The sequence below is a fragment of the Pleurodeles waltl genome, chromosome 1_2, assembly GCF_031143425.1.
Source record: "Pleurodeles waltl isolate 20211129_DDA chromosome 1_2, aPleWal1.hap1.20221129, whole genome shotgun sequence".
NCBI lineage: Eukaryota > Metazoa > Chordata > Amphibia > Caudata > Salamandridae > Pleurodeles > Pleurodeles waltl.
The window spans coordinates 521063938-521088395 of NC_090437.1; the positions used below are offsets into that span (position 1 = coordinate 521063938).

General features: G+C 44.0%; 1 protein-coding gene across 1 annotated transcript in view; it reads left to right on the plus strand.

Annotated features, from left to right (window-relative positions):
• The window catches only part of SLC7A11 (solute carrier family 7 member 11), a 622701-nt gene that overhangs the window by 145594 nt on the left and 452649 nt on the right, over window positions 1-24458 (plus strand). The window contains exon 3 of the mRNA XM_069242094.1: window positions 11039-11154. Within this exon, the coding sequence (XP_069098195.1) occupies window positions 11039-11154 (116 nt within the window). The remainder of the gene's footprint in view (window positions 1-11038; window positions 11155-24458) is intronic.

The window sequence follows — 24458 nt, forward strand, 5'->3', positions numbered from 1 at the left end:
GGGCTTCAATTGAAGTCAATGGGGAAAATAGCAGTGTGAACTCGGGCACTTGCAGGGTGAGTTTCAGCAAACCTACTGGAACTTAAGGTTCTGCGGGTATCAAGACCAAGATTTAACAGTCAAACTTTTGTTCCCAGCGAGTCTGGTTGCAAAGGTGACTTGGCTGTCCTTAGTGCTGAATGGTCCACAGTGGCTGGTGCGTTTTGTACACCGTTGAAAAACTGGGCTTGGGGGTGGACTCACACTCTACCCTTCGAATGTAGAGGTCTTTGGGGGACCAGGAGCAGGAATCGACACTTGAATCTTCACCTCCTTGTCTAGTGACTCAGGATGCAGAGGTAGATCCTAGCTGTCAATAACCAGGCTGGTCATGCCAAAGATGCTGTGCTGCTGCAGTCAAAGTCACATCCTTCAGTCTGAAGTCCCACAGGAGAGGATCCTCTGTCAAAGTCAGTGTCTATGTTGGGGCGGTGCCCGGAAGTCCGTGAACATCGCGTGGCTGTCAGTTGCTGGGCAGGCGTGAGACAAGCCTTAGTAGCTGCAAGGGTGATCAACGGGCTTTTTGGTGACTGGAGGTCTTTTGGAGGTGAGTAGAGGTGTGCAACTTGGCTCGGGCCTCACTCCCACTCTTAAGATGCTGGGCACTAATTTTCTTTGGGCTCAGACACGCAGAGCCTGTCGGGTCTCAGTTCTTCGATCTCAACCCACCTTTACTCCTGCAGTTTACAGGGGACTGGTACCATCAGACGGGGAGGCTTCCTCGGAGTTTCAATGTCCACTGGGGTCCCTCTTGCTGGGACCTAGGAGTCTTCACCTTGGGCAAACGTTGGGCATGCTGTTCAAGTTCTGATCTCCCTAGGTCACTCTGTGTCATCTTCTTTGCACTGGGCCTGTAGTCCACGTATTGTTTTTGGTGCAGTTGTCTCTTTGTGCTTCTTTCTTCTTTTCTAGGTAAGATCTAAGTTCTGGTGCCAGGGGAGGCCCTTAAATCCTGGTTTAGGGTTTGTTTAAGGGTGTGAGGGACAGTGGCCAATGGGCTACTGCTCCCTGCAGCTAGTCCGCCCCTGCAGTGATGACTTCCAGTGGGAGTGCGTTGCTTTATACCCAGAATCCACTATTGCTAGAATCTGCCAAGTTGGCAGAACCTTCCCTTGGCTGTATAAACCACCTAGCCCACTCTCAAGGTGTAGCTAGTCCTATGAGGGTGCATACTTCCTGTATAGCTAATTTCCCACCTGCTGCACTGGACAGGGTGTGAAGGGCTCTGTCCTCCACTGGGGGGAGAGCTAATTACACATTAAAGGCAGTCGAAGCTTTGAGGCTCACCGTCCTGATACTTTTCTCATCAACCAGCCTGGGTGGGAGGAGATGTGACCTCCTTCCTTCTCAGTCCCTTTGTCTTATGTCCTGCCAAGGTGCATGCACCAGCTGGAGGTCAGACTCTTGTCTGTGATGGCCGCTGGTCACTCGGTCCAGTATAGCATTTTAGATGCCTGTTCAAGGGCATATGTGCTCCTGCACATATGTCCTCACTCAGGGGATAGTGCACCCTACCCCCTAGGATAAAGGGGTCTGCCTGACTAGTCCATCGGCAGTAACAGGGACTCTGCTTGCAACTGATGTGGCAGAGTCTCACTCGAGTAGCAAGTTGCTCATGCAGGCTGACATTGCAGTTCTGCAGTCTCTCTTTTACTTGAGGTACTCAGAGTGGCACAATCAGTGCTGCAGCCCTAGGGTCCCCTTTACAACCCTTGCCCTGGGTACCCTGAGTACCATTTACTATGGACTTACAGGGTTGGTAAGATCCTTGCCAATTTACATATACAATTCAGCATACAATTCAAGGGAAAGAGCATTGACACTAGGGCCTGATTAGCAGGCCTAATTACACTGCAAGATCAAAAACAACATCATCTGACAGCAAAAAGTGGAGGTGACCATCCAAAAAGTGGCACTTTATTACATGTATGTAAATAAAGTTTGTATTCAACACACACATTATTCAACACACCATAAACATCATGTAAATCTGGACATATATCACATTTAGAAATGTCACTAGCAGTGCTAGGCCCAACTGTGATAAAACGACATTAGCAGGATGTACACATGAGAAAAATAATACTTTCCCTTTCCGCACCCTCATGCAGTGCCAAAATGCTGTCAGCACAAGACCCACCCTGACGATTTCCCCAGTTCAATGTCACATGATTCTAGGATGCACCCCGGTTCACAATAGTAGCAACAATGTGTACATATAGAAAAGAGCAACACTTTTAGATAGTTCTGGGGCCTAGGCCACACAGGTAAAACCCAATGTTAACCATGATAGTCCTCAGACAAAGGAACAAGGTCTATGCCACACCGCTTGTGGTATAGTCAATCACAGGCTTTCACTCCCACTCACTTGGTCCATACCGCTATGTAGTCCAATGGATATCAAGCAGGCTAGTATAGCATGTACTCGGTCGCACTCGCTCTAAGCACCCTGATATGATGCACTCATATCCTGCAGGCTAGTGGTCACTGCTCTCACAGACCCCCCATTGGGTCCAAACCTTCTTTCACCCTTCAACCAGTTCCAACTACCCCACCCACTCATGAGCTTGAGATGATAACACCCTTTTCCCAGGATACTAGGCCACTCGCGACCTGAATTACACTTATTCAGGATCCAGAGGCAAAGGTGGTGGGAAACAAAGATATAACGACTGATCAGGCAATAGTTGATAAATGGAGATCTGGCCATCACTTGGCGAGTGTGGTACCTTTGTACCAAGCACAGGGGGAGGGTCACTCTGGGACACATGCAGTTCACAATTCACAGTGGTGCCAGGCCAAGCCAGGCACTCCAATAAATAGACAGTCACTGACTTTTCACACACACAGAGATGCAAGTTCAGTGGTGCCACATGAGGTAGAATGCAACACTGCTCCGGGTCCACCGCCACGTTGGAGGGTTGCAACCATGGAATCAGACACCACACACAATGAGCATGCATTGAGGTGTTGCAGAAGAGAAATGTTGCACACTCGACAAAGGCGGGCCATGTGGGGTCCCACAAAAAGTGAATCTGCTCACTACCAACCAGACTCTTATATGTGCCATGGCCCCATAATGAAGGACCACACTCCTTGAATGCAGGCAGTACTTTGAAGTCTCCACACCATGCAACTCCAGTCTCCAGGAGCAATACTTGGTTCCACGCCCTCAGCGCTGCGACCGAGTGATGTCCAGCAGATGATGTAGGCAAATACGAGGGCTCGGATCTCTAGATGACACAAGTCGAAGGGTGGGTCCCTCACGGGTCTTTGATGTCCCTGAGATCTCCACCGAGAACAGGAGGCAAGCCAACAAGCCCTTGGAGAGCACACTTCAGAGTGCCACACAGCAGCAATCTGTTTGCCCAGGTCAACCACGATGCAGGAAGAGTGAGTGGTCCCTTTCTACAGCAGTAATTACTCCTTGTGCACAACAGGTTCTTCTGGCAGTATGCACCACATCTCTGCAAGCGTATCTCTGCTTTGCTGCAGTGGGCACCAATAATTATACTGTTGTGAGCCTTTCAAGTTGGGTGAGGTTCAGAGGGTTCCCCTTTGGACCACAGTTGTCTCCCCTAAATTTCAGTCCTGTCTGACATAGAGCTGTGGAATGCAGATTTTAGTCTTTAGTGAGGCATTATCTGGCTCTAAGAGGCCAAATGTCGGAACGTCTCCTTCCAATCTATCCAGCCAGGCCCACGAATCACAGAGGTCTTCATTACATTTGTGTGCCTAAGTTTTATAGCTGTTGCTAGAGAATGCTCCTCCATCCCCCAGGGTAGACTTGAGTCTAATTAAAAGGCACATAAAGCACTTTAAGGCAGATACATGCTAAATTTCTAGAAGTGACATTTCTCCATGATTATTGACAAACCACCTTTACCATAGAAAGGGGTTTGTCAAGACCAATCCAATGATAGCAAATATGAGGCTAATCTGCTGCAATCCACTGTTGCAGCTTGGAGTAATTGTAACATTTCTCCCATGTTAACCTAAGGTCAGAGCAGCTCTCCTATGCAGTGAAAACACACATGGATATTTTTCACTCTCTGGGCATATGTGCCCTTCCACACATACAAGCCTGCATTGGCAGGCTGGACACATGTTTAAAAGCACCAAAGGTGCAAATTTGCACACAGGCCTGATAAGTCAGAGCAGTTACATTTTTAAAGCACCCTAGCTGATAGTGTGCATCCCGAGGCCTGCTATGACAGGCTGGATACATGTTTATGATGCCCTAGGGGTTTGTGCACATACACAGGACTGCTGCAAAAGGCTGCCTACAGGTTAAAAGCAACATAAGTGCTAGTGCGCACACACAGCCCTGTTATAACAGGCAGGAAACATATTTAACCCTACCATAGCGGTCAGTGAGCACCCAGGCCTGCTATGAAAGGCCCAGCACATGTTTGGGGTGCACCCTTACTGGCCAGTGTCCCCTTCCTTGTGTATGTAGGAAGGTGCACCCACCTCCCCACTGGAATGACTGGCAAAGGGGTCAGGGCTCAAGGCCACCAGGCAGGAAATCAGTAAAAAGAGCTGGCCCCGCTAGATAGGGAGAACCCAACTGGGGGTTCTTTCCTACTGGGAAAGGAACACCCATGTGTACCTGCCCAGCCTCCCATCTACCACTTGCCCCACCCTCCAGGGTGTGCTTTGGGTGTAGCAGAGGGTCTGCTCAGGATTGGATATGAAGTTGGTAGTGCAAACCTAAGCCCAAGCGCTCCTGCAGCTCCACATGCCTACGTAGCAGGCTCTCTACATACTTCATAGGCTATTCCAGTGGGTAGTATAGTCAGTGCAAAGTCTCACTAGTAGTCAGGGCTGTACCCACCCTGGGTATGTAATGTACATTTTTACAGGGCACTCCAGGGTACAGCACCTGAACCAATCACGTAAGCGCCCCCTCCTAGCATGTGTAGGCAGGGCATGTGCACTTTCCCACCACAGTACAGTGGGAAAGTGTCCAGAGTCCTAAGGCCATGCAAAGAGAGTCAGCAATAGACCGTGAGGAAACAGCCTAACATTTCAGGGAAATCCTGTAAGAAGAGCCATCTCCAACAGGTGGGTTATCAAACTTTATAATCTTGAAAAGGACCAGGATGAGGGCTGTCCATTCATAGTTGTGAAAAGGGTGACCTGGGAGGAGGAGTTCTGGGTCAACAGTAGCCAGGTTAAATTCAGCTCAATGAGTGGGGGGGCTGGTCCCAGAATTCCAAAAGTTAATGTATGAGTAGTGGGCATTTGCGAAAGGAACCTCTGGTTCGATTGTAATTGCTTAGTGCGACAATACCAAGAGAATTTGTTAGCCATTAAAACAAGGAGGCTGAGGTTGATCATTTTGTGACCAATAGTTATTGCTAAATATAACTCTGGAATGTAGAGAGTAGCCAACATGATATCCATCTGGATGAAGTAGCTGATTAATTTTTTCTTCAAACTGTAAACAGTCAAATTGCTCCATTCTGAATTAGTTGCAAATATGCAGTGAGATTTTGGTGCTGAATGAATCACTGTACTAAATTATTGACTGTGTTAGGGCATTTATTACCAGAATTCTTAGGTCTTTAACTAGGAGTGGAAATATTGGAAAAAACAGGACGTTGTGGAGTTGGCCACCTGAGTTGCCAGAATAAGTTTGGAACTGAGCTACATTGTTAGGTAACGCACTGAAAATGAAGGCACAGGAGTCTAGCCTACAAGGGTGGACCAGTGAAAATGATCTACCCTAATATAGTTATTGTTAATAGCAATTTCCTTTTGTAAGTGTTACATTTCAAGTACATAGCAGACACCCATTTTGTAGCCTTAAGACTTAAGGGTAAAAAAATAATCTGCTTTATTTAGACATGGTGGCGTCTTGTGATAGACAAGAAATCACTTGGGTATCAACCGTATACATGAAAAATTGAATACCCAGATGATCCAATGAAAACAGTTATAGGGTAAATTTAGAGATTAAACACCAATGGCAAAGAAATGCCTACATTTGGGTCTTCATAAGAGGACTCTTGTGGTGATGACTTGATTAGAGGAAAATATTATCTATGTTATGTTATGCAACACTTATTAAACCAGGCTAAACAATTTGTTTAATCCTTGTATTACATAGTTTTTCAAGTAAAATATTACAATTAAATGTTTCAAATGTGGCCAAAAAGACCTGGGGAACAAGATCTCCTGGTCCTCTGATGTCAATCTTCCTCTGTAGGTCTTCTAGAGCCCATAATGCACTCTGTATCATGGCGTAGTCAGGACCCTGCTGTCTGAGTATCTAAAACAAAGTTTTTCTCAATTAGTTCTCAAATTGGTAAGAAAGCATGTTTTTCTAAAAGCTTTGCTAGATAAAGGATAAGGTAGATTGTCTGGTAGGTAGTGAAATATGTAGTTTTTAATATGTGCCATCTGCAGTGGCTTTTACAATATTACTGCCATTGCTAGTGGCAAAGGATCCAATGCTCAGAGTTTTTGTTTGAAGCCTTTCACTGCCTGAGGTATTGCATGCTTCAAGGATGTTGGCTGCTACTTGTGCTTTTTCCAGGTACAACATTTCAATGGTTGTATGCCAGCCAAAAAGTGTCAGCAACTGCCTTTGCCTGACCCCCTTGCAGTATACCCAGTGTGGAGTGTAGTCTCTAGCTTGACAACTAGTCAACTGCAAATCACTCTCCTTTTTTGCATCGTCAACAACTACCAGCACTTCTTGATTCAGCTATGACACAGCCACAGTTAAAAAATTAGGCCCAGCTTTTAACCTCTGAATTTGGACAAAGGTCCTCCACAAATTCCAGAACCCCCAAACTTTTCCTGAAGCAAAAGGGAAAGAGTCAAGTGTTAAAATTTTTGCTGATTATCTATTGTATAAATTGACCGTTCAGTGGCTTTAGGGGAATGGTGCATTCTTGAAGAAAATAGCCTTGATAGTTGTTTGTGTTTACAATTTTTGTTATGAATCTCCCATCCTAAATTACCTTTGTGAAGGCTTCTGTTTTGACACTTAGAAGTGACAATGACTTCCCCTTTCTTCATTCTAAGGTTTCTGTGGGTAATGAGTAGACACTGCGATTGACAGTACTGCTTCTCGGGATAACGTCTTCTTCATTATCAGCACCCTCTACTATCTGGGCAGGTTCTTCTGTCAGCAACAGCCGTTTTTTTAGTTGCTATTCCCACAGGATTATATATATTTTTTTCATATTGGCCATATGGTGACTAGCACCATAATGTCTAGTTCGGTTTCCATCACTCACAAGTCTGCAATGTGGTCCTCTTCATTCAGCTTACATATAAAGATGTCCTATACCAAAGTGGACACTTCCCTGAATAGCCAAACCCTGAAGTTGTGATGGAGCTAGACCACATTCTGTTTTCTCTAGGGCAGGCTGTGACTGTGGTAGGGTTTGCTGATGCTAGTTTTTGTGCTTTTGAAAAGATGAAAACAAACAGTGGAGGCACAGGAGACAGTTGTATAGAAGTGATCAGTACTTCCTCAGGACCACTCTTCACATGAACAAACACTGGTTCAACTTCCGCACTGCCAAATAGTATTCATAGAACCTGCTTTTCTTCCTGTTTATTAAGCTCCCCCTCGTCATCTTCATCTAAATGGGGATTTGAAGAAGATGGGGAAGAAGTCTTTCTTTTGCTCATAGGGGATAGTAAAGATGATGTGTCAGATGGAAGAGCAACCACAATTTCCTGCTTTGCAGCAATTTGAACTTTCCGCTCTGCTTCTTCCTCAGGAAACTTGTGTATAGTATTCTACTGTTGTTGTTGATTTTCCTTGGAAGATTTGGTTTTATGTGACAACCCCATCTTGTGCTCACTGTACACAACCATGAGTACATTCACTACAGCGCTGAGAGACATATGCTTTGTTTTTGGTTATTGGGGTATCCTTGTTGATCTAGTTGTGCATCTTGACATAAAAGGAGTGAGGGCTTTAATGACGGTGGTTTCAGCTCTTCTTAGGTGTAGTCCAGAATATCAAGCAAAGAGATATTGTGCTACAAAAATATTGCAGCTATAACATGAACCAATAAAATAATGTATGATTCCTAACTCCACATCTATGTACTTTGAATATATGTATGTTCTCATGGTACAGATATGTGGCGTTAGGAAAAGTAAGTCTGCACTTACCAACATATATCCCTACTTTCAATATATTTTTGTATTCAATATTCAGTTTTTTATAGTTTTCTACCACAATATTCAGAGCTCAGTATTCTGGTTGTATACCCTGTTCTCACTACTGTAACAGTTTTTGCAGCATGGACTTAGTATTGGATGAAAGGTTTCCAGCTAATTACATCATATGTGTACCTCAATGTGTAAGCCTGGGTGAAAGTTCATTCTCACCAACATAATCTGGCACAGTTTCAGTTACTTTCTGGTCACAAATGTGATGCAAAATGCCCACTATTTTGAGATCACATCAAACCACCTAATCAAGATTTTGTTATGTAAAAATAGCATCACAGTAGTACAGAAAGAATGTGACTAAAATGAATGCAGGTGGATGATATTTTAAGCCCAGGCACCAATAAATCAACTCAAAAATTAATTCTGATTTATATTTTACCAGAGCGGACTGCTTAGGTAACATTCAGCGTAAAAGGCTCCTTTTTTAATTTTTTTTTAACAGGGAAATTACCTTAGAGGATGAGGCTACTGCACATACAGTGTCAATTTCCTCTTCCTTTTTCAAATACTCTGCCCTGTTACTTTGTTGAACACTTGAACATTTGGTATTTGTATTATAGAGAGAAAGCATCACTCATCCTTTATCTGCAATCTCTACTATTTGAAATTTGTGTTTGTTTTATGAAACATCAAATACATTTAGAGTAGCAAGACTCTTTAAAATGTTTGGAGATAGAGGGATGGTAAGCACCATGTTTCATCCTTTTTTGGATTTTTCAAAATGTTGTTTGGTTGATGGTGAATGGCTTTGAGTATGGACTACGTGGTGCAGTGTAGGTGGAAATGGGACTAAGGGACAAAAATGTAAGGGCAATGGACATTTCTGGATGGTTGCTACTTTATGGATACTAATGGAGCTGAAACATTGTTCAAATGGTGAGGCAGACATTTGATCCTATTGAGATCCTGGAGCTGAACAGTTATGAGGTGGGCTATGCTGGTGCAGTGGAGGGTAATGCCAAGGAAGTTAACGGATGTGAAACTGCTGTATTATTATGCTATAGGAGTAATGTGGGATAAACCATCATAGACAGGGTAATGCTACCTTGCTTGGAAATGTATGCCTTTGAAGTACTGAGCCATTTATTTGGTTTGGGCAGTACGAGAGTAAGGATGATTCCAGAAGAAGTGGCATGTTATATATGAGCGTCAGCTGAAAGGAAGGGTTCATATCAATTACTTTAAACAATTTGTTTGGCTTTGAGTGCACCATTTTTCATCCCTGGGCACAAATGAGTTTGGTAATAATACCTGTGATCCGAGCATCAAGAGGCATTTCTTCTGAGGAATATTATAAAATATGTATACTGTATCTGTTCTCTGGTTTGAGGATAGTTTCAGTGATTTCATTATGGTATTTGGAACTATTATAACACAGTACTCTTTTACTTTTGTGTAGTTTCCATCATTTGTTCAACAAGCACTTTCATACCTCCCCGTGAGAATGGACTGTAGACTAATCATCTGAATTCTAAAGTAGCCTCATGTCTAAGATGAACTCTCCAGAGGTACTTAATCTTTCATTCCAAGCACACTCCAACCTTGATATTGGTGTTCTGTTTCCTAATGATAAACTCTGTGTTGACCAGAATGTGATGTGACATGATCTAGATATGATAAACTCTTTGCCAACCAGAATATAGTGTGACATGATCTGGAGAGGAGCCACTTGTTGAATTATTAACCTGAGAGTTTAGGTTGTCTGTTGTTATGTGCACTCACCCACCCAATCCCCTCCTTTATATATTCTGTTAGTTCAGTGTTTCTGCTGTCATTACAAATGTACACCGCGCAGAATCAGTATACAAAGTAGCATGAATGTGACAGATACCTTTAGCCCAGGGTCTGTCCAGACTGAAGTTTGCAGGTCTCTCCTCTGCCAGCATCGTCTCTTCTGTCTCTAAGAATGGGGAGTTTCATCCACCTTCTCACTCCAGAATTCCTGATACTCTCCTCTCAGCCTCAGCAGGTCTTGTCTCCTCTTACCATTGCCCACAGCCCCTGCACGGCCACTCAATTGATTTCTCCTTAAAGGCAATAGGCTATCAGAGTGAGGCAAGGGAGCCATCCCGGTCTCACATGAATAGGGCAGTATGTGTTTTTACAGCCAGGAGTCCTAGAAGCGGACATATATGAAAACAATGCAGACAGATAGATTCTTGCAAGCAGATGGTGAAAATTGAAATCCTTGTGGAGGGGTAACTTTGCTCTCAAGCAATGCCACAGATCTCTATTTTCCCTGACAACGGCTTTTAGCATGTGTTCAGCAGTTTATTACCATTGGGATGCCTTTGTGTGTGGCACATAGAGCAGATGTCATGCAACAGGTTATGAGACATGACCAGCTTTCCTGGGGAAGGTATAAATGAATATTTGTGAATATTGTTTTCTACAAATATAAAGTTGAAGCTTATGACTGTGTAAGACGTTCCTGTTTATAGGAGTATGTGTAAAGACTGATGATACCAACAGTAAAGTCACTTTTGCATAGTGCGGATTAATTTTTCTGAGGCTGACAAAAAATCATTTAGTGCCATCAGCTACTACTTTGATTTTATTGCACAAGTAGACTTGTTCTTCCTTGAAGAAGAAGCATTTTTGCTATTTTAATTTCTTTCTAAATTTGCGCTTAAACCGTAGACATACATACCCCACAATTTAATTTTCAAATGGATGTTTTCCTATTCTGCCTTAACGTTCTCTTTGAAATCAAAATTTCTAATCAATGTGAAAATGATTGTGTGTAAATTAAACAGTCTATTTATCCTGATCTAATTATGCATTCTTGCAGGCCTGCCGCCACAGCAGTGATATCATTGGCTTTTGGGCGGTACATTTTAGAGCCCTTTTTTGTTGACTGTGAAATCCCAGAACTACCAATCAAGCTTATGACGGCTGTTGGCATCAGTAAGTATTATGTAAAAATAAAGATGTAATGCTCTTTTCAGTTATGGGAAATTGAGTTGCTGGTTGAGGGAGGTGAAACCCTACTCAAGAAGCAACCACAATCGTTGTCAGGGTAAACCAAAATGTCACTAAATGAACCTGTGCTTAATCCTATGGTAGCTTGGCACAAGAGCAGTCAGCCTTAACTTAGAGGCAATGTGTAAAGTATTTAAGCAGCACACAAAAGCTATAAAGTGAAAGAACAAGAAAATTCCACATTAATTTAGAATAATAGAGTAAGTTTCAATAAATTATTTGACACTAAAACAACAATCCAATCAGTTGAAACAGAATTATGATTTTTTTAAATGCACAGTAAAAGATAATGCCTAAAAGATCAAAGGGCCAACTGCTGACATTCAGTTGTTTGAAACTGTGGCAAAGTTGAAAGCTATGACCAACAATGATAGAGTGTGAGTCGGATACATGAAGTGTATTGGGCCCGGTCTCCTCTTACCTTTGGACTCAGAAGAAACTGTGAAGAAAAACGTTTGAGAAGGTTAGGTTCTATGGGGCAAGGCATTTGGCTGTGTCTGAATGAACCGCCAGGAAGCTTTTCAATGAAGCCACAGTGATGATTCCATCTTTTCGGACTTCAGGCCTGATTTATATATTGGCAGAGAGGTTATTCCTTTGCAAGAGTGACTGAGTACCCTCCCCGCCAATATAGTGGTCCGCATACACTGCATTTGCATGTGGACAGAATGTAGGGTTATCATAGCAAAGGCTACTCTATCTCTGCCATGATTAATCCCCTCCAACAGTCTGTGGGAGTAAGGGCCATTGGAGAAATGGCTACATGTCTGTCCGCCCAATTTAGATAGCCATATATGTAGTCATTTTTACTGTTCCTTACCAGCAGGGAAAACCTGGCAGTAAAAAACTGTAAAAACATTATAATGCTGCCCCCACCATGGCTAGGGGAGGATTACTTTTTATACTTTTTTCTATTTCTGGATTTTCTTTTGGAACAAAAAAAGAATACTGTTTGCTGCAGGACTGCGTCCTCCGACGCAGCCCTGCAGCAAACAGTAAAATGCATTGACAGGAACCACCATGACGGTGTTTTTTGCCAAAGCCTTTATAAGTGACTGCCTACTATGGCGTAGTTTATAAATATGGCGGGTGGAGTATTCTCAGCCTGGCAGGCGTACAGTCCTCTGCCAGGCCAATGGTGCACCAGAATATAAATCAGACTGTTGGTCTCTTTTTTGGAAGTCGAAAATCTCCAGTGGTCTGAACCTACAGGCTATTGCCGATGAGGGCTCCACAAGACTAGATACTGCTTCTGCGAGGAGCCACTGAACAGGATTTGCTGCTGTAGAAAAGAACGTAGTGGGAGTTGCAGCAAAGTTATGCTGACCAGTGATGGACCTTGGGCAGATCAACAAGGAGGTAGGTCCCTATCTCTTCTCAGATCTAATAGCATGTTTTGATCAAACATTTTCCAAATCCCAAGTTTTAGATTTAGGCTATCTGGACACCTGTAGCACCACTTCTCAGGATCCAGGGCTGGAGGAGCACCACTTGGAAGGTAAGGACAGTAACCTAACCCTTGGAATCACTCTGGAAGTCCTGGGTTCAAGGAGAAGTGCAGCGTTCAAGTAGCAGGCATACCTCTGGGGGCTCTGGAAGGCTTCAGGCAGCAAAAAAAAGTCATTTGTAGTACAGTAAAGCAGTCTTCGGAAGTACCCAGTAGGCCACAGCAGCAAGCAGTCCTGTGAGAGTCTTTCTGCAGGTCCAGAAAGTGAAATTAAGAGTGGTCTGAGGACCCTATTTGTATACCTGATGCTCTTTTAAAATAGGAGAAGCTTCTGGAGATTTCCACTTTCAGAAGTGTTTGGATTTCTCTGCCTTCCTGCACTGATTCCTGTCTGTTTGCAGGCACAATAGGTTAGTGTGAAGTTCTTTGTATAAGGACTGGGCACAGTCTATGGAAGTGCAAGTAGGAATGTGCACAGCCCCCCATCCTGCCTAACATGGCCCATCCAGGCACACATAGTCCCTCTATTGTATATACAATACAGAGTTCTATGGCATTCCTTTTCATGGATGCGTCAGAGATTCTGACGCATCTGTTGGCGCTAAAGTGATGTACTGCTGGAGTCGCACCGTAAAACATATGCAACTCAAGCAATGCATCAGAAGACAGAGGAGAGTCCCATTGTAAAAGGCCCTGCATCAATTTTACGCCTGGTCTGAAAAGGCATTAACATTTTGACACAGTGAAGTTGTAGAGTGGCACAGAGTTAAAAAATGAAAATTTCACTGTGTCAGTTCTACGTGGCTTTTTACATGGGAACATCTACCCTGCATACATTATACCTAGTACAGGTAAAATGTGACTCAGGACTTTGGGCCCAATGCATCTGTTTTTAACTATGGAGCAGTGTAGAGCACTGATTGCACCACAGCTGCATCTAAATAAAATGACACAGCGGTGGTGCAATGGGGTTGTAAATGAGACCCTCTGTGTTTTATATCCCCCAAAAAATTTTTTTAATGTCACCTCAAGAATTGGTCTATCTATTCCCTTTTATGAGATCTATCCTTTTGAAGGCACAAATGGAAATGGTTACTTGATGATTTTGTTTTTGTTTGTGCCACCAATAATCATATGCATGTTTTCTCCTAGCAGAACTGACAGCATATGAAACAGCACGTGACTTTTGACTAAGTTTGCAGGAGTTTCTCATCTACTCTACAACAAACACACATGCATTGTAATTTATGAATTATCAATGATCAACACTGTGTCTTTTATTTACCACTCAATCCAGTGGCCTAAGTAGAGAACTAGCGTTCCTCTTCTATATTGCTTGAATTTAAGTCTTATTGCATGTGTACAGTCTAGGGCAGCTCGCAGTACCTTACGTTTCTACTTTTCTTACACAGAGAAAGATCATGTTCTGACCTAGAATCAGAAGTCCACGCACATTAGTTGATGCATCTTGACTAAAGAAATACGGTCCACATAGAGGTTTGGTATAATCTTGAGATGGTGTACAAGCTCTAGTTACAGCAGAGTTAATCGTCAATTTTAAGTATTCTCTGGAGGTTTGAACTGACTGTATGTCAATCTGCCTTTGAAGGTAAGAGAATGGGGGAAAATAATTTTCATAGGTAAGGGATAGCTTACCTAGTGTCCCAATTACGTATGCGCTGTTAATTACAATCAATTTGAAATATATGAAATTCACACAATTGTTCATCCTAGTGCACCAGAAGTGTGTCCATCACTACTGGGAGTGTTCATAATTGCACACAGATTATTCTTACTTCTTTGTTGTGCAACTCCTGTGCAGCTTTTCGTTCTTTAGACATCGTGGGTTGTGGGGTGAGTTGGGTTGTCTACTTTTTTCTATGTTGTAACATCTTAAATTTTCGGAATAGTTGAGTATTGCAATGCTGAAAATGTGCATGCCATCCATTTTTATATAAACTTAATGAAAAGGTTGTGAGGGATAAATTACTGTGAACATGCATCTTGTAATTTCAGTATTAAATAGGGACCTGAGAGAGAAAGCCTAGTGAGTCCTTTAGGGCCTCATTCCGACCCTGGCGGTCATGGACCGCCAGGGCCGGGGACGGAGGAAGCACCGCCAACAGGCTGGCGGTGCTTCTGGGGCAATTCTGACCGCGGCGGTAAAGCCGCGGTCAGAAAAGGGGACCCAGCGGTTTCCCGCCGGTTTTCCCCTGCCCCAGGGAATCCTCCACGGCGGCGCTGCAAGCAGCGCCGCCATGGGGATTCCGACCCCCTTCCCGCCAGCCTGTTCCTGGCGGTTTACACCGCCAGGAACAGGCTGGCGGGAACGGGTGTCGTGGGGCCCCTGGGGGCCCCTGCAGTGCCCATGCCACTGGCATGGGCACTGCAGGGGCTCCCTAACAGGGCCCCATTCAGATTTTCAGTGTCTGCAAAGCAGACACTGAAAATCGCGACGGGTGCCACTGCACCCGTCGCACACCAGCAACTCCGCCTGCTCCATTCGGAGCCGGCTTCATCGTTGCTGGGGCTTTCCCGCTGGGCGGGCGGGCGGCCTTTTGGCGGTCGCCCGCCCGCCCAGCGGGAAAGTCAGAATGACCGCCGCGGTCATTTGACCGCGGTGCGGTCTTCTGGCGGTCTCCGCCCGGCGGGTGGCGCCCGCCGCCCGCCGCCAGCCAGGGTCAGAATGACCCCCTTAGTGTTTGAGGGACTGTGAATCCTCGCCGTAAATCAATGGGTCTTTCAAAATGGTAGTTCTGCCACTTCATTTAGATATGGGCAAAGTGAAGGGCTTGCCCTACCAGAGCATCAGCTGGCTCAGTTGATGGAAAAGTTTGACCTTCGGGTCTGTCAGCCGTTGGGCTTCAAAGCATGGTGGTCCCAGGCTATTCAATTCCTCAATGCCCCCGCTGTTCATGGAGAAAACTCTGTGCACGTCAAGCCATTGATTTTTTGTTTTAAACAAAAACCCACAATTTCTGGAGAATGTTTATGCATAACAAACAGGAATTCCAAGTAGGACGAAACTAATGTGGCAACCGCTTGCGATTTCATTGAGCCAGCAATGGAGCTGCTAGCGTGAGGCTTACAGTTACCTACTAGGAAGGAAGGTATCAGTAAATCTGGTGGGTGGTCCTCCACCAAGGGATCAGAGACCATGGACTTCACTGAGAAGGTGGGTTGTCAGGCCATCCACCATGATCTAAATGACTCTCTTGCTTTCTAGTCTGAATAATGAATATTGCTACATTGACATTTGTAGAAGTAATCTGCACAATATTTTGTAAGAACCTAAGTGTAACTGAGGTGTGCAAAAATAACTCCTCTACATTGAATTTACCTATAGGCAAAATTAAGATGAGTCAGAGCCGCCAGGATTTTGCAATTTGCAAAAAAAATCACGAAATCGTCAGCTTTGTAAAAAGGCAACACTTTTTACAAAAGCCCCTGCAAAACTGAAGGAACGCACATTTTCCCTTGTATTGGTCCAGTGGTCACTGGGCCAATGGAAGGAGGGTCTCACTGCAGTCAGGTGAGGTGGGGTGTATTCTCTGCTCACCCGCCCTGCTGTTTATTACTTTGTCCTTGAGCCTCGACAGCAGCAACAAGCCTGCCGCACCTGACCTCACCCTCACTTTGGACACTGGTGAGACACCAGGTAGGTTATCCCTGTTCCGGCCTCCTGCACCCAGGGACATTTCAGTTTTTTAGTTTTTTAAATGTCTTGGTCCCGCAGCACATGGAGGGACTAGGGTGGAATACTTGTTTTACATGTTTAGGTAAGCAGTGAGCACAGGGGGGTATATATTTTTTTTAATGTTTTGGGCCCACTGCACATGGGGAATGTGGTGGGCCCAGGGAGGCATTCATTTATTTTTATGTTTTGGGCCCGCCGCATGTGCAGTGTCTGATTGGCCCAGGCGGGCATTTAATTATTTTTTAGGTTTTGGGCCCGCCAGGCATGCGGCAGGTTAAGGGTGGCATTATTTTTTATATGTTTTGGGTCTGCTGCGTGCCATGTGTGCAACGGGCATGGGGTATTTCACACAGGACAGGCCGCCAGCTCAGGGGGCATTATTTTTTAAAATGTTTGTTGTGGGCTGCAGCACGCAGGGCAGGCAGCAGTCCCCGAGGACATTTTTTTTTTTTTTAATGAAATTTAGGGCCTGCATTCCATGGGGCATGTGGCAGGCACTGGGGTGCAGTATTTTATGCAGAGTAGCAAAATAAAGTGCAATAAAAATGCCTCAAAATTTCCAAATTTGTGCCACAAATTCTGCTACTCCATGCCACAATATCCTGGGGGTTCTGATCAGTGCAAAGTTCACTTGAAATAGGGGGAAATCCTCCAAGGAAGCTGATTCCTTACAGTGATGAGCTGATGCTATGAGCAGGGGAAAGAGCTGCTTCTGTGTCTCACGGAAAATACATTGAATATCCAAAAACGTATAGTATTGTGGCTGCCCCCAAACGTTTGCGACCATTTCCCCCGCCAAGAAACTCTCATTAGGTACTCCTATTAAGGTTAAGAGTTAATGCTTTATAGTAGTAGAAAAATGACTAATGCTCCACCATATTTCTTTGGTGACAAAGTGTTCGTATGCTAGGAAAAATGCATTCCCTGTGGAGACAGAATAAATAAAATTCAAATCAAACAACTTCTCAAGCACTTACTTGTCACAATCAATTCTGTGTACCTCGAGTGGAGCAGAAGGTATATACGTTCAATAACCCCTTCACCTGAAGAATACCTACATTTCTAGTTTAGGAGACAAACGCAACAATATTGTGAATTTTCATTGATTTTATGTTAAGCCTGAACAGAAAGGCAATCAATGACTTGCCGCATACACTTCACTTCCAGTTATCTAAAAACCACAAGCTCCAGTAATATGTCAGTAAGTGAGTAAACATTGACACAGAAAGTAGGATTTCAGTAAATCAGAATTAAAGACCCCCGCCAAGTTACTGATACATTGCAAAATGCTACACGTTAGCAATTCAAAAAATGTCAAATTACCCACTTTTACCGAAACCTGATAACACTGATTTGCCTATAAAAATAATTTGATGAAATAATGCATTATAAATTTGACCGAATCAAAATATTCACGAGTATTAGGTAGTTAATTTCAGCAACTAACGACAAGATCGAAACAGGCTGGATTATGACGTGCAACCAATTCTGTTGTAACCACACGTCATTTCTCATGGCGGACATGTAACTGTGAAATGCGCATCTCACACTTACACTAAAGTCACTGAAGACCAAAATTAAGGCCCGTATTTATACTCCGTTTGCGCCGAATTAGCGTCGTTTTTTTCGACGCAAATTCGGCGCAAAACTAACGCCATATTTATACTTTGGCGTTAGACGCGTCTAGCGCCAAAGTATGGGCAAATAGCGTCATTTTTTTGCGTGAACGCCTTCCTTGCGTTAATGAGATGCAAGGAAGGCGTTCCCGTCTAAAAAAATGACGGCGACGCAAATGCGTCGTATTTATACTCCCGGGCAAAAGTCACGCCCGGGAGGTGGCGGGTCAAAAAAACCCGCATTTGCGCCACTATTTAACGCCTGGGTCAGGGTAGGCGTTAAGGGGCCTGTGGGCTCAAAATGAGCCCACAGGTGCCCTCCCCTGCCCCCAGGGACCCCCCTGCCACCCCTGCCCACCCCAGGAGGACACCCAAGGATGGAGGGACCCACCCCAGGGACATTCAGGTAAGTTCAGGTAAGTATAATTTTTTATATTTTTTAATTTTTTTTGGGTGGCATAGGGGGGCCTTATTTGTGCCCCCCTACATGCCACTATGCCCAATGACCATGCCCAGGGGACATAAGTCCCCTGGGCATGGCCATTGGGCAAGGGGGCATGACTCCTGTCTTTACTAAGACAGGAGTCATTTAAATGGCGTCTGGGCGGCGAAAATAATGGCGCAAATCGGGTTGAGGCGATTTTTTTGCCTCAACCTGACTTGCCCCATTTTAAGACGCCCTAACGCCATTTTCACCCTACGCCGGCGCTTCCTGGTCTACGTGGTTTTTTTCCACGCACACCAGGCAGCGCCGGTCTGCTAGCGCCGGCTAACGCCATTCCATAAATATGGCGCCCGCATGGCGCTTCAGAATGGCGTTAGACGGCGCTAAATTTTTTGACGCTAAACTGCGTTAGCGCAGTTTAGCGTCAAAAAGTATAAATATGGGCCTAAATGATTAGCTTTTAAAGTACAAGTGATTTTTTTCTCATTCCTGCGTGTCCTTTTATATATGATAGGTTATATCAGCTGACATTATCGTGAGCTCAAGAATCTTACAAATGTTTATGGATGAAAGATATTAAACTTCGAATTCTGAGAGACAGATCACTATAAATAAGGATTAGGACCCGTATTTATACTTTTTTTGCGCCGCATTTGCGTCGTTTTTTGACGCAAAAACGGCGCATACTTGCAAAATGCCATTGTATTTTGTAGGTTTGCGCCGTTTTGCGTCAAAAAGCGGCGCAAATGCGACTCTAAAAAAAGTATAAATACGGGCCTAGATATTTTAAAAGTGATCCCCTGAAAATCGAGGGCCTTCAAAATGTAATTGGAGGGCGAATTCCAGGGGTGTGAGGAGCCCACGGCACGGCAATTTTGTGTGTATTTTACTGCACAGCTACAAGTAGGGTGCCAGTTTTCCTTGCTTGCATTTTAAACCAGTGACCCTTTGGTACTTCTCTGCATTATTTTGCGTCTTGCACCTTCACAAAATACACATTTTTAAAAAGATTACAGTCATCACAATTGGAACACCCCCAGTCAAAATTAAAGTGCAATTCAATTGCAAGAAATACAAAAACTCAACATTCTCATTGATAAAAAATGGCTGATAATTATTTTAACAGTGCAGGTGCTGCTCGAAGAGTTTCGAAAGATAATTGCGCAGCAAACATTATGCTGTGTTTTTGGTAGTTTGCATCGAGATTTAAACCCAATACTATTATCAATGAGTGTCATTTGGCAGTCATCACTCTATTTGTTGAAAAACACGGAACAGACCTCCAAGACTTGCCATAATAGCCAGGTGATGTTTGTACTTTCTAAACTTGCAAACCATCAGCGCATCTATACTGTTTTCAGAGGGAGTTGTTTAATCTGACTAATGACCTTATTCAGAGTACAGTGGATGTATGCCATTCTACCAAGTCAGAGTGAAGATGTCAACTGCCCTGGAATGCTAGAGGCATATTTGGAGATCTCCACGAGAATGGCAGTCACCACAGTGGCTTCATTGAAGTCCTGAAGCTTTGCTGTGCAGGAACCATGTTCCAAACAGGTTCCCATAGTGGAAGTTTCTTGTTGAAAGAAATAATGACCTTGACAGGCTGGAACATTTTTCCTAGTACATAGTTGTAAGAATTTGGGTTGTTGGTTGATTGGGGTGTGAACTCTGGTCCAGCAGCAACCACAATACATGTCAGGATAAGGCACCAGCAAACCCCAAATTATCTTGTGCTCAACCCTCTGGTAGCCTGGCATGTAGAAGTCAGGCCTAACTTAGGGGCAATGTGTAAAATATTTGTGCAACATTTCAAACAGTAAAACAGGGAAAACAGCACACAATAAGGATGTCACACCAGGTTAGAAAAATAGAACTGAATTTAAAACAAGACCAAAACGACAAACATCCAACCATTAGAATCAAATATATGAATTTTTGAAGAAAGTAGTGAAAAATAGTACCGAAAAGTACAAAGAATCAACTGCGGTTCTCTAGTGGTGCTCGACCAGGTAAAAGTCAAACATTCAGGCCAACTGCGATGGACAACAAGTAGGATGCAGTCATAGATTAGTCCAGCTGAAGTTTTACCTTCTCAATTTTTGTGCCAAGATTCCTGTTTGTGTTAGAGAGGGCTGTGAGGAGCAAGAAGAGCATCACAGTTGGTCCAAAGAGCAGGCCACAGACAGGCAGGCTGGGGCTTCGCATTGGGGGTCCCCCACGAGTGGTTTATACTGCAGTTTGAAGAGATGGGCTGGCAGTGGCTTGTGCTAATTTTCGATGCGAGCAATGTGGACTCTGTGAAAATGGGCCTGTTCACTATTGCAAAGAGCCCAAAAGCTTCAAAAGCTTAATTTAAGCATTAGTGAGCCACACAAAGGGCTATTTTTATGGCCAAGTGGCACACTGCTTCCCATGGAAAGTGCAGGAATGTGCCAAATTTAAAAGAGTCCGGCACATTCCTATCTTTATCCCTGCGCTAGTGCCATTTTGGCAGACTAGCACTAACAGAGGTACCCTTAGACCATGATGCAAGGGTGCCTGCATTGTAAGAAGCATTGTTTTGTGCAGGAAGAGGCACCTTCCTGCACAAAACAATCCACTGAGGCATTTAACCTCGTTCTATGTGTGCTGTATAATGCAGAACACATAAAAAGAGGAAGAAATTAGGAGAAACTTGTTATGCTTCATTTGGGAAGGCATAGAATTTTGGCGCATTCCCAAGTCTACCAATTCTGGTAAATCTGGGAATGTGTCAAAATCCATGGATCCATGGTGCAAGAGTGACGTAAAGGGCTCATAAATATGCCCATAGAGTCCAAGACCGGAGAGGCAGCAGTGGGAGGTGAGGGACTCGCTGAAACTGGGTCCAGGAGCTGTTTGGGGATATTTTTATGTCCCTGAGGCTCAGAGCAGGAGGGCAGCACACTAGCCCTTGGATTCACTTCAACATCCTAGATTCAATATGAAGTTGCAGGTCTGGTTTTTCCTCCCCAGACAATAGAGCAGCTAGTATCACGCCAGCACAGCAGGACAATAGCTCCTACAGAGAAGCGGTCCAGCAGAGTGACCATCCTTTCAGTAGCGCAATAGTCATTCTTTCTGGCAGGTTATGCACAGGTCCAGATGTGTACTTAAGGATTGATGCCTGAAGTCCATATTTATACCCAGTTGTGCCATTGAAGTGGGGGAGATGCTTCTAGAGGGTTCCCTTTGAAGTGCCCAGGCATCCTGCCTTCTCTGTTCTGGGTCCAGACTAACTACGGGGGGTATGCAGCCATTGTGTGGAGGCAGGACACACCCTATTCAAGTGTAAGTGGGGCTGTGCTCAGCTCCTCCCTCCCATCCTACCACTGATGGTCTATCCAGGCACACCTAAGCTTCCTATTTTGTATGGCAGTCTAGGAGGAATACACAAAGCTGAACTGTCAGCTGCACCAAGTCATGTGACACAAGAACTGGCTACAGGCACCAAGGGCCAGATGTAGGAAGCCTTTTGCATGTCGCAAACTGCGAAAAAAGCAGTTTGCGGCATGCAAAAGGCCAAACATGATGCTCATCCTCAAATTGCGAGTCGGTACCGACTCGCAATTTGAGGATGCGACTCGCAAATTGGAAGGGGTGTTCCCTTCCTATTTGCGACCGCATCGCCATGCTGAGTTGCTTTGTGACCGTGAATGCGGTCGCAAACCAACTCGCAGTTACCACCAGTGTCACACTGGTGGTAACTCATTCGCAAAAGGGAAGGGGTCCCCATGGGACCCCTTCGCCTTTGTGAATGCCGAAAAAAATATTTTTTCAGAGCTGGCAGTGGTCCTATGGACCACTGCCTACTCTGAAAAAAACGAAACCAAATGGTTTTGGTTTAGTTTTCATTTTGCAGCTCATTTTCCTTTAAGGAAAAAGGGCTGCAAAATTAATTTAAAAAAATGCTTTATTGAAAAAGCAGTCACAGACATGGAGGTCTGCTGACTACAGCAGGCCACCATCCCTGTGAGTGCAGGGACTCGCTATGGGGTCGCAAACTGCGACCCACCTCATTAATATTAATGAGGTGGGTCTTTGCGACCCCATAGCGAGTCGCAGAAGGTGTCTGAGACACCTTTCTGCATATGGTTTTGTGAGTTGCAAATTGCGAGTCGGTTAGACTCGCAATTTGCAAGTCGCAAAATTTTACTTTCCTACATCTGGCCCTAAATGACTAAGGCAGGAAAACGCCATCTTTCTAAAAGTAGTATTTCCAAATTACAATTTAAAATCAACTTCACCATAAATTAGGACTTTAAATTGTATTTCCTGAGTCACCAAACATGAACTGAATACCATTTTCCATTTAAAAGGTATACTTGTATAATGTAATAAGGCAATTCCAATGTTATCCTACCGGAGAGGTAAGACTTACAGAAGTGAAAAGTGATTTTAGGTTTTTTTTTCACTACCAAGACATGTAAAACATAGAAGTGCAGGTCCTAATTTGTAAATACATTGCTCTCTGAGCTGTCCAGGGCCTAAACTAAAGTGGCTTCTATGTATTAAAAAGGAAGGTTTGGTCCTGGCAAAAGGATGATTTTGTCAGATCAACATGGCAGTTTAAACTGCACATACAGGTTGCAATGCCAGGCCTGATACATGTTTAGAGGGCTACTTAAGTGAGTGGCACAATCCGTATTACAGGCCCACTAGTAGTATTTATATTACAGGCCCTTGGTACATGTAGTTCCACTTTACTGGGAACTTATAAGTAAATGAAATATGCCAATTGGGGATAAGCCAATATTAGCATGTTTTAAGGAGTGCACAAAGGGCACTTTAGCACTGGTGGGCAGTGGTAAACTGCACGGAGTCCTAAGGACAGCAGCAATGAGATCAGAAGATATGGAGGAGAAAAGGAAAACGTTTGAGGGAAGACCATCCTAAGGCTGACCGGTCTAGCAATGGTGGTCATCAATCCTATTTACTGTTCGTAACTGCCTGTCATGATTCACTTTCTTTGCTCTTGTGCCCATAAGTAAGGGCCTGCCTGTGGTCGTTTCCAGTGTTCAACTATGCTCCTGTAGAAGATATGCATACTCAGTTATGACCCTGTGATATATTTTGTGTTTTGTGATAGCCAGAATGCTATTCTTTTCTGTCTACAATTTACAGAACTCTTGACATTGTGAAATATACCAGTATTGAATTCCAGCTCCTGGAACCTTTCTGAGTGTAGCTCACACTCTAGATCCCTTCTGGCTTTTGTTGCAATTCATAAACTTTTCCTTCCTAGGCTTCTTGTTACTAAAATTCCCTGCTAACTGCTTCATCTCCACTGTGCTGGCTAAGGACAAACTAAGAAATTAGCACACTTTACTGGTACTGTGATCACCAGGAATCGTGGGCACAGTGGACAACTTTGGTGATCCACAATGAGTATTATCTTTATGTTTCTTTTATAATGTCACCAAAAGTATCAGCTCCATAAAACCTACCTTTGCTGATATATCCTACATCTTGCTGTTTGCAGTCAGTGTCTACAGCAATAATTCATGATGTGGAACTTACTGAACATCTGTCTTACCCTGTAATACCCACAAGTGCTATACCCCACGTTCCATTGTTGTTAATGTTGTTAAGTGTGTCTTGCAGATCCTGGAAGTAACGTATTCTGAATGTTGAATTGCCTCTTGAGCACCTGCTTCTAAGGAGCTTTGCCTTTCTTGTCATCTTATGCAGAGTTTCCCCACTGGCTCCTTTTCCTCTACTATTTTCCTGTGTGATCTTCAGCATCTTTGCAACCAATATTTTCTTCTCTTTGCCTACCCTGCCATCAGTCCTTTTCAGAACGTCAGCACCAGCAGTCTTTATCTGGAAGTCAAGAACTTGGAAACAAATTATGTTGTAACATCTAATAAGTCTATAGACTGATGACCAAATGCCACCAACTTCCAGTGAAATGTCTCTTCCTGTGTGACAAACATAAGCTCTGTTGGAAAACATGTCAGATCTCCTCTCTCTCACAAGGTAATCTACCACATTCCTAGTGAA